Source organism: Vicia villosa, unplaced genomic scaffold (assembly GCF_029867415.1).
Source record: "Vicia villosa cultivar HV-30 ecotype Madison, WI unplaced genomic scaffold, Vvil1.0 ctg.000622F_1_1, whole genome shotgun sequence".
In the NCBI taxonomy this organism is placed as follows: Eukaryota; Viridiplantae; Streptophyta; class Magnoliopsida; order Fabales; family Fabaceae; genus Vicia; species Vicia villosa.
In genome coordinates this window covers 89,480-105,042 of record NW_026705280.1, presented here as the reverse complement: position 1 = coordinate 105,042, position 15,563 = coordinate 89,480, and the positions used below count along the sequence as shown (strand labels likewise).

At 30.0% G+C, this 15,563-nt stretch overlaps 1 protein-coding gene across 1 annotated transcript; it reads left to right on the top strand.

The window, feature by feature from the left end:
• Window positions 1-11,169: 11,169 nt before the first annotated feature.
• Window positions 11,170-15,234, top strand: LOC131629940 (cytochrome P450 85A). Its single transcript, XM_058900747.1, has 9 exons — window positions 11,170-11,640; window positions 12,197-12,518; window positions 12,804-12,953; window positions 13,185-13,433; window positions 13,518-13,604; window positions 13,876-13,954; window positions 14,572-14,678; window positions 14,768-14,892; window positions 15,007-15,234. Exons 1-9 carry the CDS (start codon window positions 11,453-11,455, stop codon window positions 15,092-15,094), a joined length of 1,395 nt encoding a protein of 464 aa, XP_058756730.1. The 5' UTR covers window positions 11,170-11,452; the 3' UTR covers window positions 15,095-15,234.
• The last annotated feature ends 329 nt before the right edge of the window (window positions 15,235-15,563 follow it).

Here is a 15,563-nt window from a genome sequence, read left to right as displayed (position 1 = left end):
CGAAGAAGATGGAGATCTTTTTGTGGGTTATGGCTTCATTTCATGCAAGGAAGTAGAAAAAGCAAATATGATTTTTTTTTTGATGTGGTAAGAAGTTTAAGCTTTTATCAAATTTGTTTTTACTATTGTTCTATTGTTATATTAATTACAGATCTAAATATATATATATATATATATATATATATATATATATATATATATATATATAGATATATATATATATATATATATCAATTTATGTTACAGAGCCGCAATATCTGAAAAATATGAGTTGAGCTAGATCTTTAAAAATTGATTGTGAGACATTTTCATGACAATTTGTTACAATATATTTATTTTCTTACGTTGTTAGGTTGTGTGCACGGGTTGTGGAGGAAATCTTCTTCTTTTCGATGAGACTGAGACAATAGTAAGAGTTGTGAGATATCTTCTACACCATTTGCAAAAGGTAATACTTAACATTAAGGTGGAAAGGTAGTTTGACTATACCATTTCCCTCCCTGTGCTGCTAAGTGGTCTAATAATATCCAATTGCAATTATATTTGTTTAAACTAAGGCTTTTATCATAACTCTGTACTCATTTAAATTTTCAAGTTATAGTTTTCTTTTTTCATCAGGGTTCAAGGTGATCTGCTTGCTATATCGACTATGGTGAGACTGTGATTATTTGTAAGTTGAAATTCTATTTTAATGTAATTCTGTTTTGAATAACATTGGAAGTTTTTTAGATTTCTGTGGTTGTTGCAATTGCAACAGGGCGTGATTGTGAACTTCAGTTGCTTGGAGCAAAGGGGTATCAATCAGAATCGGGGAGACGGCGACGGCTAAGGGGTATCAATCATGAATGTAATGTAATTATGTTTTTATTAATCATATAGTGAAAACTAATTTAATATTCTCCGTAGATTACAGTTTTCAATGTATATGATATAGTTTTCATTCTCATGGATTCCAAGGCAAACATGGAGTATAAAAATTCACAAGGTAATTAACACTTTACCTTCCTAAAATTCAGCTAATTACACTTTCGACCCGATTTCTGCATTGATTTGCAAATAATATTCGACAACAAATGTTCTTGAATGAATGCAAATCCTAACTCACTGTTGCTTATTTAGGAGAAACGCCTTTAGATTGTGTTCCTGTTACACTTGAATAAAAAATGTAACAGAAAATTGAAGAAAGCATATCAATGGGCCAAATGAATTGAATACCGACATTTAAGTTATGATATGGCTCTTTGTCAGTAAGAATAATGAAACTCTCTGCTACACTATATTATGGGGGTTGGAATTCAAGTAACTGTTAAACCTCTTGGGGAGGAAGTATTCATTGATGATGATAAAGTGTGAGTAGGTCTCATTAGTAACTATGAAATCTGTTATTTTATTCATACTAATTAGATTATTCAATTAACAATATGTATTCCCATGTCTCTAAGAAAGGCATTTCACGGCGAGGTTACATTACTTCAGAAAGCAAGGCATCCAAATGTCATCCAATTTTTGGGTTGGCATGACATAAAACACTCCAATTTTTGTCTGTTTTTCTGTTTATTTCTATTTAGATATGTGGGAAAAACTTATATGAATGAACAATCTTCTAGAAGTCAGTTTGTATTCACTCTTCGAATATACGTTGTGAATGAGTTGTTTGGATTCATCTAACGTACACCAAATTGCGACTTGGTAGAAGTATGTCTATCAATACATATATCAATAATTAGGACCATATATGTCATTCCTTTTATTGCCTATATAAATGTCTTATTAGTGTTGTAATTGGTTGAGTTTGTTTTGATTGAGAAATCTTATAGAGGTCTTACTATTGTCTATATAAAGGTCTTTCGTGGATTTGTATTTTATGTTGTTCACGCACTCTAGAAAAGTTTATGAGTTGTAATTTTCCAATGTACTGGATTGAGCATTCTTTATGCCTATGTTTTAATGCATTATATTTTTTATTGGAATATACATTCAATTTTATGTCCCCTCAATATCAACTTTTTAGAAATTTTAGTAATATACATTCAGTTTCATTTTTTATTGGAATATACATTCAATTTTATGTCCCCTCAATATCAACTTTTTTAGAAATTTTAGTAATATACATTCAATTTCAGATAATTTTATGTCCCCTCCCTTGCCTAATTCTTATTAATTTGATTTTTATTCATTAAATTTCTAATTTGATACGGAATGATGCATTCAATTTATTTCCTTTTATCCTTAAAATTAACATCATTTAAATTATAGTAATTTATTACATTTCTTAGTCTTTTGTTATGGCTTTAGAAACAGTGCAATGATTCCAATTAAATATAAATTAGCTTTCCATTACTTATTATTATTGAAAGTTTCAATTAGCTTCTATTTTAATATTGGTACTTATAAATAAAATTTGAATTTAATTGAAATGCATTTAAACTGTCAGCTAATCACAACCGTTGATAAATTAATAATATTTAATTTTTTTGAAAAGTAATATAATTGAATGGTCATGATATAGTAATGACGGTGTAAAACAATTAAACTCATAAATTTTATATTAGGGATGTCAATGGGGCGGGGCGGGGGCGGGGGATACATTCCCATCACAATCCCCGCCCTTGAATCTATTCCCCATCCCCACTTCGGGTCCCCGCTACGGGGAGATTTTGTCCCCCATCCCCATCCCCGCGGATCCCCACGGGTCCCCACGGATCCCCATGGTTCATGCGGAGATTCATAAACATGATTTTTTTTATTTATTATTTTAAATCAAATTAATAGTAAAAGCTTAAAAAACAAACAAAAAATTTAGAAATTATTCTTTTATGATAAATATATTGTTTTAACAATATTTAATCTATAATATTGAGTGTATGACCACCAAAATTTCAAACTAAAAAAATTGAAATAATCATTTATATCTCACTCTTTTACTAACAATACATATATATTTTAAATTTGTGTATAAGATTAATTATATGAAATGACAAATAAACTTCCATAATAATTTAAAATTATATAAAACTTAAGGACATTATGTTACTTTAGGCGGGGCGGGGACTCCACGGGGCGGGGGATATTTACGCCACCCCCGTCCCCGAAGTGCCTTCGGGGAGACTTTGTTCCCCATCCCTATCCCCGCAGGGAAAAAACTCCCCGTCTTTGGGGCCCCAAATGGGGAATCCCCACGGGGATCCCTGCTAATGGAGGCAAGTTGACATCCCTATTTTATATTTGATCTATATTATCAAAAGTTGCAATGTATAGCCACCCACATAAAAGAAAAATAGAACTACTGTTTCTCCATTAAAATAATTCAAATGGATTATGATGTTTGCTTCATTAATTCAATCTTAATCTTTAACCTAACGTTTTAATCCAAATATTTTTATAAACTGTTATTTTGCGTGAAAAGTGTATTTTTAATTCAAATATTTTAAAAATAATATTAAAATACGGAAACTAATGTGTGGTTAATTCGGATATTTTTATAAACGATATTATTTTTATTTATAGGAAACAATTACTACTAATTCAAATATTTGTATAAATGATGTCAAAATACATGAAAAACCAATGTATGATTAATCTAAATATTTTTATAAAAAATATTATTATTATATACGGGAAAAAATGTACTACTGATTCAAATATTTTTATAAATGATTTCAAAAATATTTTTGTTTTGTTATTTATTTAATTTATATACAAATGCGCATAAATGTACTACTGATTCAAATATTTTTATAAATGATATCAAAAATATTTTTGTTTTGTTATTTATTTAATTTATATACAAATGCGCATAACATACCAGTACCCGTGCGTCCGCACGGGTATTTTACTAGTTACAGTACAAATTTTGGATAATATATTTGTACATGTTTAGTTTAGCTTTTGAAAATTGAAAAAATTTTGGAAATTTTGATTATATTTTAAAAGTTCTAAAATAAAATTTTCATATATGAAAAATATATTTATTATTATTATTATAATTATTATTATTATTATCATCATTAGTATTATTAATGTTATTATTTATTTTATGATTTATTATAGATTGAATAATTACATTTAATTAATTTGACTTGACTCAGTCAAACCTACTACATTTTCTTTAAATATAGTGATTCCCCTTTGATAGGAGAGAAAAAGAAAAATGCTAGAACATAGAATGTAAAAATCTCTTTTGTACTTTTTTTCTTTACTTATTTTTTTATTGTTATGTTACTTCGAATTTTTATTAAGAAAAATCTCGAATTTTCAATTTCTTTAATTAATTTAAAAATATTTAATGATGATAATTGATTCATCAAAATAACTAAAAATATCATAGTAAAATTTAATTTGATTGTATATAAATCAAAAAAATTAATTATATTTGATTAAATTTAATCAGTATAAAAATAATTATTTTTGCTTATTAATATAACAAGAAAATTATATTAAACAATGACAGTAACAATTTTTGTTTATTTATAAATGAAATATTAGAGGACAAGTGCAAATCAATGTTGGGGTACAAATATCCATGCATTAATACTATAGTATTTTATGTTTCTTTTTTACCTTTTTGCATGGACATGATTGAGACTTTTCTTGCAGTACATGTTATTGATTCACCCATTCCAAAAAGCCACTAGACTCAACAGTCTAGAAAGTCAATAGCACAGTTGAATTAATGATTCTCTAGGAATTACAGTCTCACAAAATTTGAAACTTGTATTTGGAATTTTAAAATGGAACCAAATTTTTCCAATCTCACAAAACACATAGGATCCACATGGTAACAGAAGGAAACTACTGTCGTTTGACCAAATTTTGTTGACAGACATGTGAAAACTGAAGCTAGCTATGACTATGCATTTTATTTTAGGTGTAATTGGGGTGCTATGCATGTGCATTTTTTTTAAAAATTGTTACCCTTTTTTTAGTCTTGATTCAAAGGATAAAATATGAATATGCTTCTCTATGCTTTTGTTTGTGATCACTAAAATAATTTTAGTAGGAAATGGATTAATGAACCTTTGTAGTTTTCTTGAGCTGCAGATTTGAAACCTTAAAATAATAGTAACATTCATAGCTACATCATAAGTTAAAATGCATTGGATACTATTCATTTAATTTTTTTTTAAAAAAAGTGTTCATTCAAATTACTTGTTTTGATGTAATACAATTATTTTTAAAATTCATATAAAATTTGAAGAAGATGATTCAAGTAGGAATTGTCATTTCGAAAGTTTTTTAGGCGGTATATTGGTTAAAAAATTTAGGTGTATGTGTTTCCCTTGTAATGACAGAGAGATTCAGAGGATTTTGTAGGTATATTAAGTTGTATGCTGGTTAGAATTTGTTAACGATGGCGAAAAGTCTTATACGGTGGTATTTTATGGTGGTTTATAGGTGACCAGTTGTGCTTGGAAAGAAGCGTATGAAGCATGATCAGTGGTGCATTATGACCTTGTTAAACACTATGCTTTTTTGGTGTAAAGAATGTTCTCCTCCTCCCTTGGGGAGAAGAGTGTTTATAGAGGCTATTTGGACTTAGGGTTTGAATAATCCTAAGTGGCGACAACCGCTCCCTTCTCATCATGGGAGGTTATTGACCACATATTTTTTAGGAGTTAGTGCAAACTCTCTCTTTCTTAACCAATGTCCTTACACGTCATCGGTACCTCCAGGCGAGTCTCTAAGTCATCCCTTAGGTTATACGATTCCTAAGCGAGGGTGCCCTAGTTTGGATTCTCCACAAATATAACACTACTTAGTCCCTTAAGCACAAGGGATTTTTCTAAGGACGAACTGTTTTTAAACTCGATTTTTCATTCGAAGCGCGTCCCTCTCCATATTGGTGGATCCCTTAGTTGAAGCTGATGATACTTGCATGGCAAGTCGCTCGGTTAGGGGCGAGTATATTTAAAAGGCGAGTCCCTCAGCTGGAGGCTGCTATATTAATAGGCGAGTCCCTCAGCTAAGAGCGAGTCCCTCAACTGAAGGCGACTATATTTAAAGGCGACTATATTTAAAGGCGAGTATCACTCAGCTAGGTATGAGTCCCTCAGTTTAGGGCGACTTATTTTGGCCCCCGAAGGATGAGTCAGCTTCCGGATGTCCCTTAGTTAACTAAAAAATATGTCAGTCGGGGATGTCAATCATCATCATGTAAATCGTGCTTACTTTTATTTAATGTAAGCAACTGATGACCTGTTTTTCGAGACACAAAACGTTAGTGACACATGTTAGAAACGTGTTGAGTTTTTTCAAATACCCAGAGGAAATCCAGAAGGTCCTCTACGAATTCCTCTATAAAATATTTCTCTTTTGGCACTTTGTTTCACTTCGTTTTCTCTTTCTGCAAGATTGCCTGAACTATTCACCCTCGCCATCTCTTTGTTCACGCCCTTCTTCCAATTATGAATTGTTTATTCTTTCTTTATTTTCTATAGTGAATTTTGCGAATATTTGTTTGAGATGGGGTTTTTTAGGCTAAGTTTAGGGCTTTAGGCCAGCCTCCTGTTGTGACTATTACGACAATGGTGGTGATTTCCTTTTGTTCTACTATTTTCTCAAGAACAAAAGAGATAATGTCTACATCCTCCTTCGTGCCTAAGGATGATGGCTTTTGAAGTATCCCTTAAAATCTTTGAGTGATGAAGAGAAAGAAAACATGTTTTGAGATTGCCAAAAATCAGAAAACCAAAAAGTAATATGATCTAAGCGGTTCACGGATATTGAGTTCAGTCGGTTCGATTCATGGATTCATTCATTAATGTTAGAATAGTTTATATTAATTCAGCGATCATATAAATTAATATAAAAAGATATTGTAAGATATTTATAATATTCTAAAAGATATTATAAGATATATATTTATAATATTCTATGAGATATTATAAGATATATACTAATAATATTTTAAGAGATATTATAAGATAGTAATAATATATTTTATTTCTAACAATTAATGAGATATGTTTTGGATCTGTTAGGGATCTATTGAATTTTAATGATGATGATGACAACTGTGCAGGTAAATGTGTTAAAGATTTTGATGATGACAATTGAACAAGAAAGAATAAATCTCAAGCATCATCAGTCAAGAAGTAAGCACAAATCCAAATGTTAAAATTTATGTTGAAAGAACTAATCAAAGTTAAATAAAAAAAAACTAAAATTGTGAAAGTTTGTCGGATCATGTGTTTAATTTTTATTTTGTAAGACAATGTACACCCTCGTTAAAACATTCTCAAAATCTATAATTTTTTGTTGAAATTTCTTACAACCAACCATATCAAGTACATAATTTATTAAGAAGTCTTTTAATCAACTAAGGAAGCAAAACTTAATTGTCTAATTCATTAGAACCTTGATCTAATCAATTAGAATATGAGTAACACCTCATAATCAATTTGATAACCCTGTTAATCGATTAAGTAACAGATCATATTATGATTTTCTTTCCTGGGTTAGCCTAATCGATTAGGTAGGTGTTCTAATCGATTATGAAACACCAAAATCTATGAATTATTGTATTTTTTAGCCAGACATTTTCGTATATAAATAAGTTCTTTCATTGCTTCTAAAAGCTCAAACTATTGTTGTAATTAGGGGTATTCAAAACCAAATCAACCCAATAGAAAACCGCAAACCAAACCAAACCAAATCGAAACCGCAAAAAACCGCATTTCGTTCGGATTTGTTTGGGTCATCTTTTAAGAAAATCGCACGGTTCGGTTCGATTTGCGGTTTGTATTTCATAAACCGAACCAAACCGCATTATGTTACAACCTAACTTTTACGTAACTCACATCCAACCCAAACTTAAACCTATTATACCTTAGCATTATGATTACGAACAATTTTCTCATCCTTACACATATGATTTCAGTGTCGATCTTCTCAAATCTCTAATAGCATTATTGTGTCTTCTTTGTCACATACATCTTTCCTCTTCTTCTCTAATCTTTACTCTCTTATATTCTTTCTTTTTCACCTTTTCATTTTCATGCAAATATTCCCTATTTCAGTTTCGTTTTTATCGTACATATTCTTCTTTAATCTCTCAACTCTTTTATTTTTTCTTTTTCATCTTCACTAATCTCTCGTCTCTTCTATTTTTTTTGTTTCATTATAGTAATTTTTATATTGTTTTATGCTATTATTTTATGTTTATTATTCTACTTTTGTCTAATTTAATTTTTACATATTAAATGGAAAGTTGTTGTCAAAATATAACGAGTTTTGTTGTTATTTGATAGTGTATGAATGTCTAAATACAAAGTTATATTGTCATCTATATGTGTATGTATGACTCAATAAAATATTTGTAAAAAACTGAGCCAACCGAACCGAACCAAACCGCATTGGTTTGGTTTGGTTTGGTTTTTTCTAAAAGTCAACCAAACCAAATCAAACCGCACGATTTTTTCTCTTGCAATTCAGATGATTTTTTTCGTCAAAACCGCACCACAAACACCCCTAATTCTAATAGAAATCTCAAGAGAAAACTCTTAGAAATTAGAATAGGCCACATTTTTAAGACTAAACAAAACTAATCTTTAATGTAATCTTTTTATTATTATTATTGTATACTTGATATAAATTGTTTTTATAAAAAAATAAATTCAAATATTAAAATTCACTCTTTTTATATTTGGAACCAACCATATCAACAATTTGTTTATAATATTAAAACCATATCTAAAAGTATAGTTATCCAATCAACCTTATACTAATCCTATTTAAGTTCGAGACCCAATTGATATAAATTTTATAATTTTTTTTAAATTCAAAATTAGTAAATATTATTAAAAATCTTGAAAATTATTTGTCATGATGCATATTGTTTTAAATTCAGAATTAGTATATATTATTAAATATCTTAGAAATTATTTGTCATAAATGCATATTAATTTAGTAGTAAAGACTTAAGATATTATTTAAAAGTTTTAAGTTCGAACTCACGTGTAGTTAACTTTACATTCAGCGTTTTAATCACCGAAATGAAGGTTGTTAGCCAAAACCGAGTGAAACTATTAAAAAAAAGTTAATATTGCATTTTATTATTGAACTAAAAATTATAAAACATAATTAATTAAAACAAACTATTTAAAAAAGTTAATATTCCAAAATCATAAAGCAACTTATTTAAAAACATTTTTTAGCAAATGAATTATTCATTGTGATAAAGCAACTCTTTGATTTCTATTAAACAATTTTAATAGATATGTATGTAAGAACGTTCGACTACAACCTCGAACATGCGACATCTCTTTAAAATTTAGAGAATATCTTACCTCACATTTAGATCTCTCATTCATCATTGATTTATCAAAATTGTTCTTATATTTCCGTAGATATATTTTTAGAATTATTTTTTAAAAAAAAATTGATTTTTTCGTAGGTGCATCTACGAAAACTTAAAATTTGGGTTAATTCTAAATTAATTTGGGATAATTTCAAATTAATTGGGATAATCGCAAATTAATTGGGAAAATCCCAAATTAATTAAGTTTATGAAATCTTTCGTAGCTACATCTACGCAAGGTCTTGAAATAGAGTGTTTCGTAGATCTATCTACGGAATTCTACTATATTTTCAAAACAACTACATTTGACTCCTAAACTCCAATTTTTTTAACAAAAATAAAACATCAAATTATAGTAAATTAAAATAATTGGAAAATCTTAATTGCACTCCTGTGATTTACTATAATTTGATGTTCCATTTTTGGTATAAAAATTAGAGTTTATGAGTAAAATGTAGTTGATTTGAAAATATAAAAGAATGTTCCGTAGGTACATCTACGGAACACTCTATTTTCAAAATCTTTCGTAGATGTAACTACAGAAAATTTCATTTAATTTGTAATTTTCCCAATTAATTTGGGATTTCCCCATTAATTTGGGATCTTCCCAAATTTCACTATGTTTTAAGCTCCCGTATGCAACTATGAAAAAAGAAAACCTTTTTTTTTTGAAAAAAAGTGCTTACAGAGGTACATCTATAGAATCAGGGGGCATAAATGGAATTTTATCGGGTGGCTAAGAGATTCAAGTAGGTATGTTCACGGTGCGATTTGAACGGTTTTTACATAAAAAATCATCCGAACCGCAAGAGAAAAAAGTGTATGGTTCGGTTGACTTTTAGAAACAAAACCGAACCAAACCATATAAATGACAACATAACTTTGTATTTAATCATTTATGCGTTATCAAATAACAACAACACTCATCATATTTGGACAACAACTTTTCTTTTAATATACATAAATAAGATTAGATAAAAGTGGAATAAAAAATATAAAATAGTAACATAAAACAATATGAAAAACATTATAATGAAATGAAAAAAAGTGAAAGATTAGAGAAGATGAAAAAGAAAGAGCAAAAGAGAGAAAATATTAAAGAATAAAATGAGCATTAAAAACGTAATTCGAAGAGAGAGCGGTAGAATAAAAATAATAGGATGAAAAAGAAAAAACTCAAGAGATGAAAGACTAGAGAAGAAGAGGTGATATGTACTCGAAAAAGAAGATGAGAAAAATGCGCGATACCGTTAGGTGAGATTTGAAAAAGACTTAAACTAAAACTTTTGGTGTGAGGAAGGGAAAGTCATTCGTAAACATAAGGTTAAGGCATAATAGGTTTAAGTTTGAGTTGAATATCGATTAAGTGAAGATTAGTTGTAACGTAATACGGTTTGGTTCGGTTTGTAAATTACAAACTGCAAACCGAACCACGCAGTTTTGTTAAAAAAATGGCTCAAACACATCCGAACCAAATATAATTTTTTGCAATTTCGATTTAGTTTGATTTTACGATTTTGTATTTGACCGATTTAATTTTGAACACCTCTAAATTGGGTGGAGTGAGATTTTCTCAAAATTTAACCATTAAAATAGTATAAAAATAAAATAAAATAAAGTTTGTGTGAGTTTTATAGTACTAATATTTTTATAAAACGTGAGAATTTAGTATTTGAGAGTACAAAAAAAAAAGGAATAAAATTGTGCAATAGTTATCATAGATAAGCCCAACACCTTTTACAAAAACAACATAAGCAGTAAATAGCTTACCATATCTACTTCATCAATCAACATCCATACAACCAACCCTTCACCCCATTTCTCTCCTTTTCCCTCTCTATATAACCAACCAATACTTTTCTTTCTCCATTTCCATAATCACTTTTTTTTATTTAATTTTTTTCTCATTCTCCTTTTTTTCCAACTTTTTCTTCCAACAATCTCATCAATTCATTTATTTATTATCTCATTCTCCAACACAAACTATAGGTGGAGGATGCTACTACTCTCATAGGGTGGCTCTTTTTGTCCACTCTCATATTCAAATGCTACTTCTAAGTTCTACTAATACTACCTCAAAGTGCTTATATATATAAGCACTTGTGCTAAATTGTTTCCAACTCAATTGCTACTACTAAGTTTTCTACCTTACCAATGGCTATCTTCATTGCAATTCTTGGTTTCTTCTTTGTGTTCTGTTTTTTCTCTGCTCTTCTCAAATGGAATCAAGTTAGATACAGAAGAAAAGGTTTGCCTCAAGGAACAATGGGGTGGCCTGTTTTTGGAGAAACTACTGAGTTTCTTAAACAAGGTCCTAACTTCATGAAAAATCAAAGGTCAAGGTAAAAAAAAAACATAACAACTTCACATGTTTTTTCTTCTTCATCATCATAGTTTGGCCATTTTGTTGCATGTGTTCAATAAAAGTTTAATCTTCCTAATTTCATGTTTGTCTAAGTTGAAACTTTTTATAAAAGTAGTTTTTACTGAATTACTGTGTCACAAGTAATTCTGTCAAATTAGCTTTCTTAAAAAACAGTTTTGTTAAACCAACTACTCAGTTATTAGCTCAGTTGATAAGAGCGTTAAAAAGTTAAAAATGCAGAAGATAGTCTCGTTCAACAACCAGCCAGCTTGGCTTGGTTGTTAGCTCAGTTGATAAGAGCGTTAAAAAAATGTAGTAGATAGTCCAGTTAAACCCGCTTAGCCAGCTTGATTGTTAGCTCAGTTGATAAGAGTGTTAAAAAAAAAATGTAGTGATAGTCGGGTTAAAAACCACCTCTATCAATTCAGTTGATAGATGTGCAACAATATTTGATTGTAGAAGAAGAATTTATTTAGTGTGGCTTATTATATATTGTTGATGAATAATTTTTTTTATTTTGATGTGAATGGCAGGTATGGAAATATTTTCAAATCACATATATTAGGGTGTCCTACAATTGTATCAATGGATGCAGAACTAAATAGATACATATTGATGAATGAAGCAAAAGGGTTTGTTCCAGGATACCCTCAATCCATGTTAGATATCTTAGGAAAATGTAACATTGCAGCTGTTCATGGCTCCACTCACAAGTACATGAGAGGGACATTGCTTTCAATCATTAGCCCCACCTTGATTAGAAATCAGCTTTTACCTAAAATTGATCAGTTCATGAGAACTCACTTGAATCATTGGGAAAACAAAGTTATCAATATTCAAGACAAAACCAAACAGGTCCGTAACTCCGTCCGTCTGTGTGCATTTTTGGATTCACAGTGAGTTTGGCAGTATAAAGAAATTTGCGAATTCGTCTAATTCACCTTGATTTCAAACATGCTTATTGTAAAGGTCAATAACATTATGCATGTTTGAATTGACGGTAAATTTGATAGAATCACGATTTGTCAGAAGCTACATTTTGTAGCTTCAACCAAATCACAATATCAATATGATTTCATGATCAAGTTTATTCGAAAATTTTCTAACGATAATTGCGAATTCTCAAATATTTTTGAACAGATGGCATTTCTGTCATCGTTGAAGCAGATTGCTGGTATGGAAACAAGCTCAATTTCTCAGCCTTTCATGACAGAGTTCTTTAAGCTTGTTTTAGGAACTCTGTCTCTCCCTCTTAACCTTCCGGGCACAAACTATCACCGCGGATTACAGGTAAATATAGTCAGAACCGTCTCAATTTTTTGGAGACACTGTATAGATTAATCATAGTTAACTATGTAAAAACAAATAAAGACTATTTAACCACAGTTTAACTGCGATAAACATTTAATCGTGACAAATTTTGGAGCATATGCGGTAGTCTGCCTTCAAAGACGGGCCTGAATACAATAGTACTAATTTTGATTAATCGTATAATGATTTACATTTGATTGATTTTTGCAGGCAAGGAAAAGCATAATTAGCATTTTGAGTAACCTACTAAAGGAAAGGAGAGAATCAAAAGAGAACTATGAAGACATGCTTAGTTGTTTGATGAGAGGAGATAATGATAATAGATGCAAACTTAATGATGAGGAGCTTATTGATCTAATCATTACAATTATGTATTCTGGTTATGAAACTATTTCAACCACTTCAATGATGGCTGTAAAGTACCTTCATGATCATCCTAATGTTCTTGAAGAAATGAGAGTATGTGCAAAAGTTCTCATTATAATTGCTTTTTCTATTAAGTTTTTCTTTTTTATGATTATATTGAATATTGAAATCTTGCAGAAAGAGCATTTTGCTATTAGAGAAAGGAAAAAGCCAGAAGATCCTATTGATTGTAATGATCTCAAGTCAATGAGGTTTACTCGCGCTGTAAGAATCGTTAGTAATATTTCTTCAATTATAAGGAAAAACACCGACGACGATTGATTTCACCGTCTAGAAATAGATCTTTTTTTGTTCTAACGTCTAAGACAGTGATCTAAACTATATCGATCATTTCATTGTCTTAGACATTAGTACGTTACAATAAGAAACATGTGAACTTCTACTTCTGACGGTTTACATCAGTCCTCGTTGGAGTTTTAGACGATTGTAAGTGATTTAGCGTGGAATAGTACTAAATTAAGTTTTGTTTATGCAGGTGATTTTTGAGACCTCGAGATTAGCTACAATAGTTAATGGAGTTCTGAGAAAAACAACTCATGACATGGAATTAAATGGTGGGTTTTGTGATTGGCCTACTCTTCATTTCTCTAGCTTATATGTATTTATGGGCTCAAGATAAATGTTTGACCTTTTAGGTTTCTTTCAGCAACTTTTTTCAGCATCATAAAGCTTTTTAAACAGTAACCACAAAAAGATATTCATCCCTAGGATAGTGTAATTGTTCACATGGCATCATTGACCACCCTTTCAACAAACCAAATAGACCCTTTTCACTATGTCAAAAGTTTAGCAGAAAAAATGCATCTTTTCCAACATACTTAGATTATTTTAATATCATATAAATAATCATAATCATAGTTGAAAAAATCATGTAGGATGCATCTTAATAAGTCAATTCCGTATCTACAGTGATTTAACATGTCTGACATGAACGTATTAGTATTTTGTCTGATGACTGTGTCAGTATTACCGTTTCATTGAAAAATATGTCAAATATTTGACATGTATCAATATCTAATAATCTGACATATGTGACATGACACTGATACATATAATTGTTGTTGTTGACGTGTGCGTATTAGTATTGTCTCTGATGTTTGCCTCAATGTCAATCTTACTGTTTCAGAGCTAATTTTTATTATTATTATTTTTTTGTTAATGATGTTTTCAGGTTATTTGGTACCTAAAGGGTGGAGGATATATGTATATACTAGAGAGATAAACTATGACCCTTTTCTATATCATGATCCACTAACATTTAACCCTTGGAGATGGCTGGTTAGTCACAACTTCTTACTATATTTTTATTTCACTATGCACAAAATCTTGAAATGCTATCTTAATTAACAAGTAACTTGAAAATGCAGGGTAATAGTCTAGAGTCAAAAAGTCACTTCTTGATATTTGGAGGAGGAACTAGACAATGTCCAGGAAAAGAATTGGGCATAGCCGAAATTTCGACTTTCTTACACTACTTTGTAACTAGATACAGGTGAGAGAATTCAATGTGGCCGAGATTTATGTTATTAAAGTGACATATAATTTGAGACAAATATATTATATTATTTTATGACTACATGTGATAATATTGAATTTGATATTGCAGATGGGAAGAAGTAGGAGGAGATAAACTAATGAAATTTCCTAGAGTTGTGGCACCAAATGGATTACACATAAGAGTCTCATCTTATTAACTAGAATTTTGTATAGATAATACATCATCATCACATAGTAGTAGCATAGGTTTTTGTTTTGTATGATAATTAATTAATGTTCTAACAAATTAGAAAATCATCAATGAAATTAGTACTAGCTTAGTATTGTTTTGGTAGCATTGAAGAGAGTTCAACTATTTTTTTAGCAGCATTTAATATTGTGGGGTGTGAAAAATATTTTGGAAAATTGATTAGTAAATTATGTGCTTGGCCTAGTATGTCAGGGTATCAGAGCTAGCCCATATTTAATAAATATTCCTTGGCTATGGACCAGACTAATAAAATTTGGTCAATGCTAGAGACTAGAGTGTGGTACTATGTAATGGAAATTTTACTTCACTTACCCCTACACCTAAACTTCTACCCAAAAATACTAGGAACTTCCCAAAATAGTATAATAATTAAAAATAAGACAGTTTATAAAAACTACTCCCTCAGTCCCAAAATA

Bases quoted from the DNA above. Each gene is read 5' to 3' on its own strand.
- LOC131629940 (XM_058900747.1), top strand. From the start codon at position 11,453: ATGGCTATCTTCATTGCAATTCTTGGTTTCTTCTTTGTGTTCTGTTTT. The intron at 12,519-12,803 runs GTCCGTAACTCC...ATTTTTGAACAG, and splicing joins TTCAAGACAAAACCAAACAG to ATGGCATTTCTGTCATCGTT. The intron at 14,893-15,006 runs GTGAGAGAATTC...TTGATATTGCAG, and splicing joins TACTTTGTAACTAGATACAG to ATGGGAAGAAGTAGGAGGAG.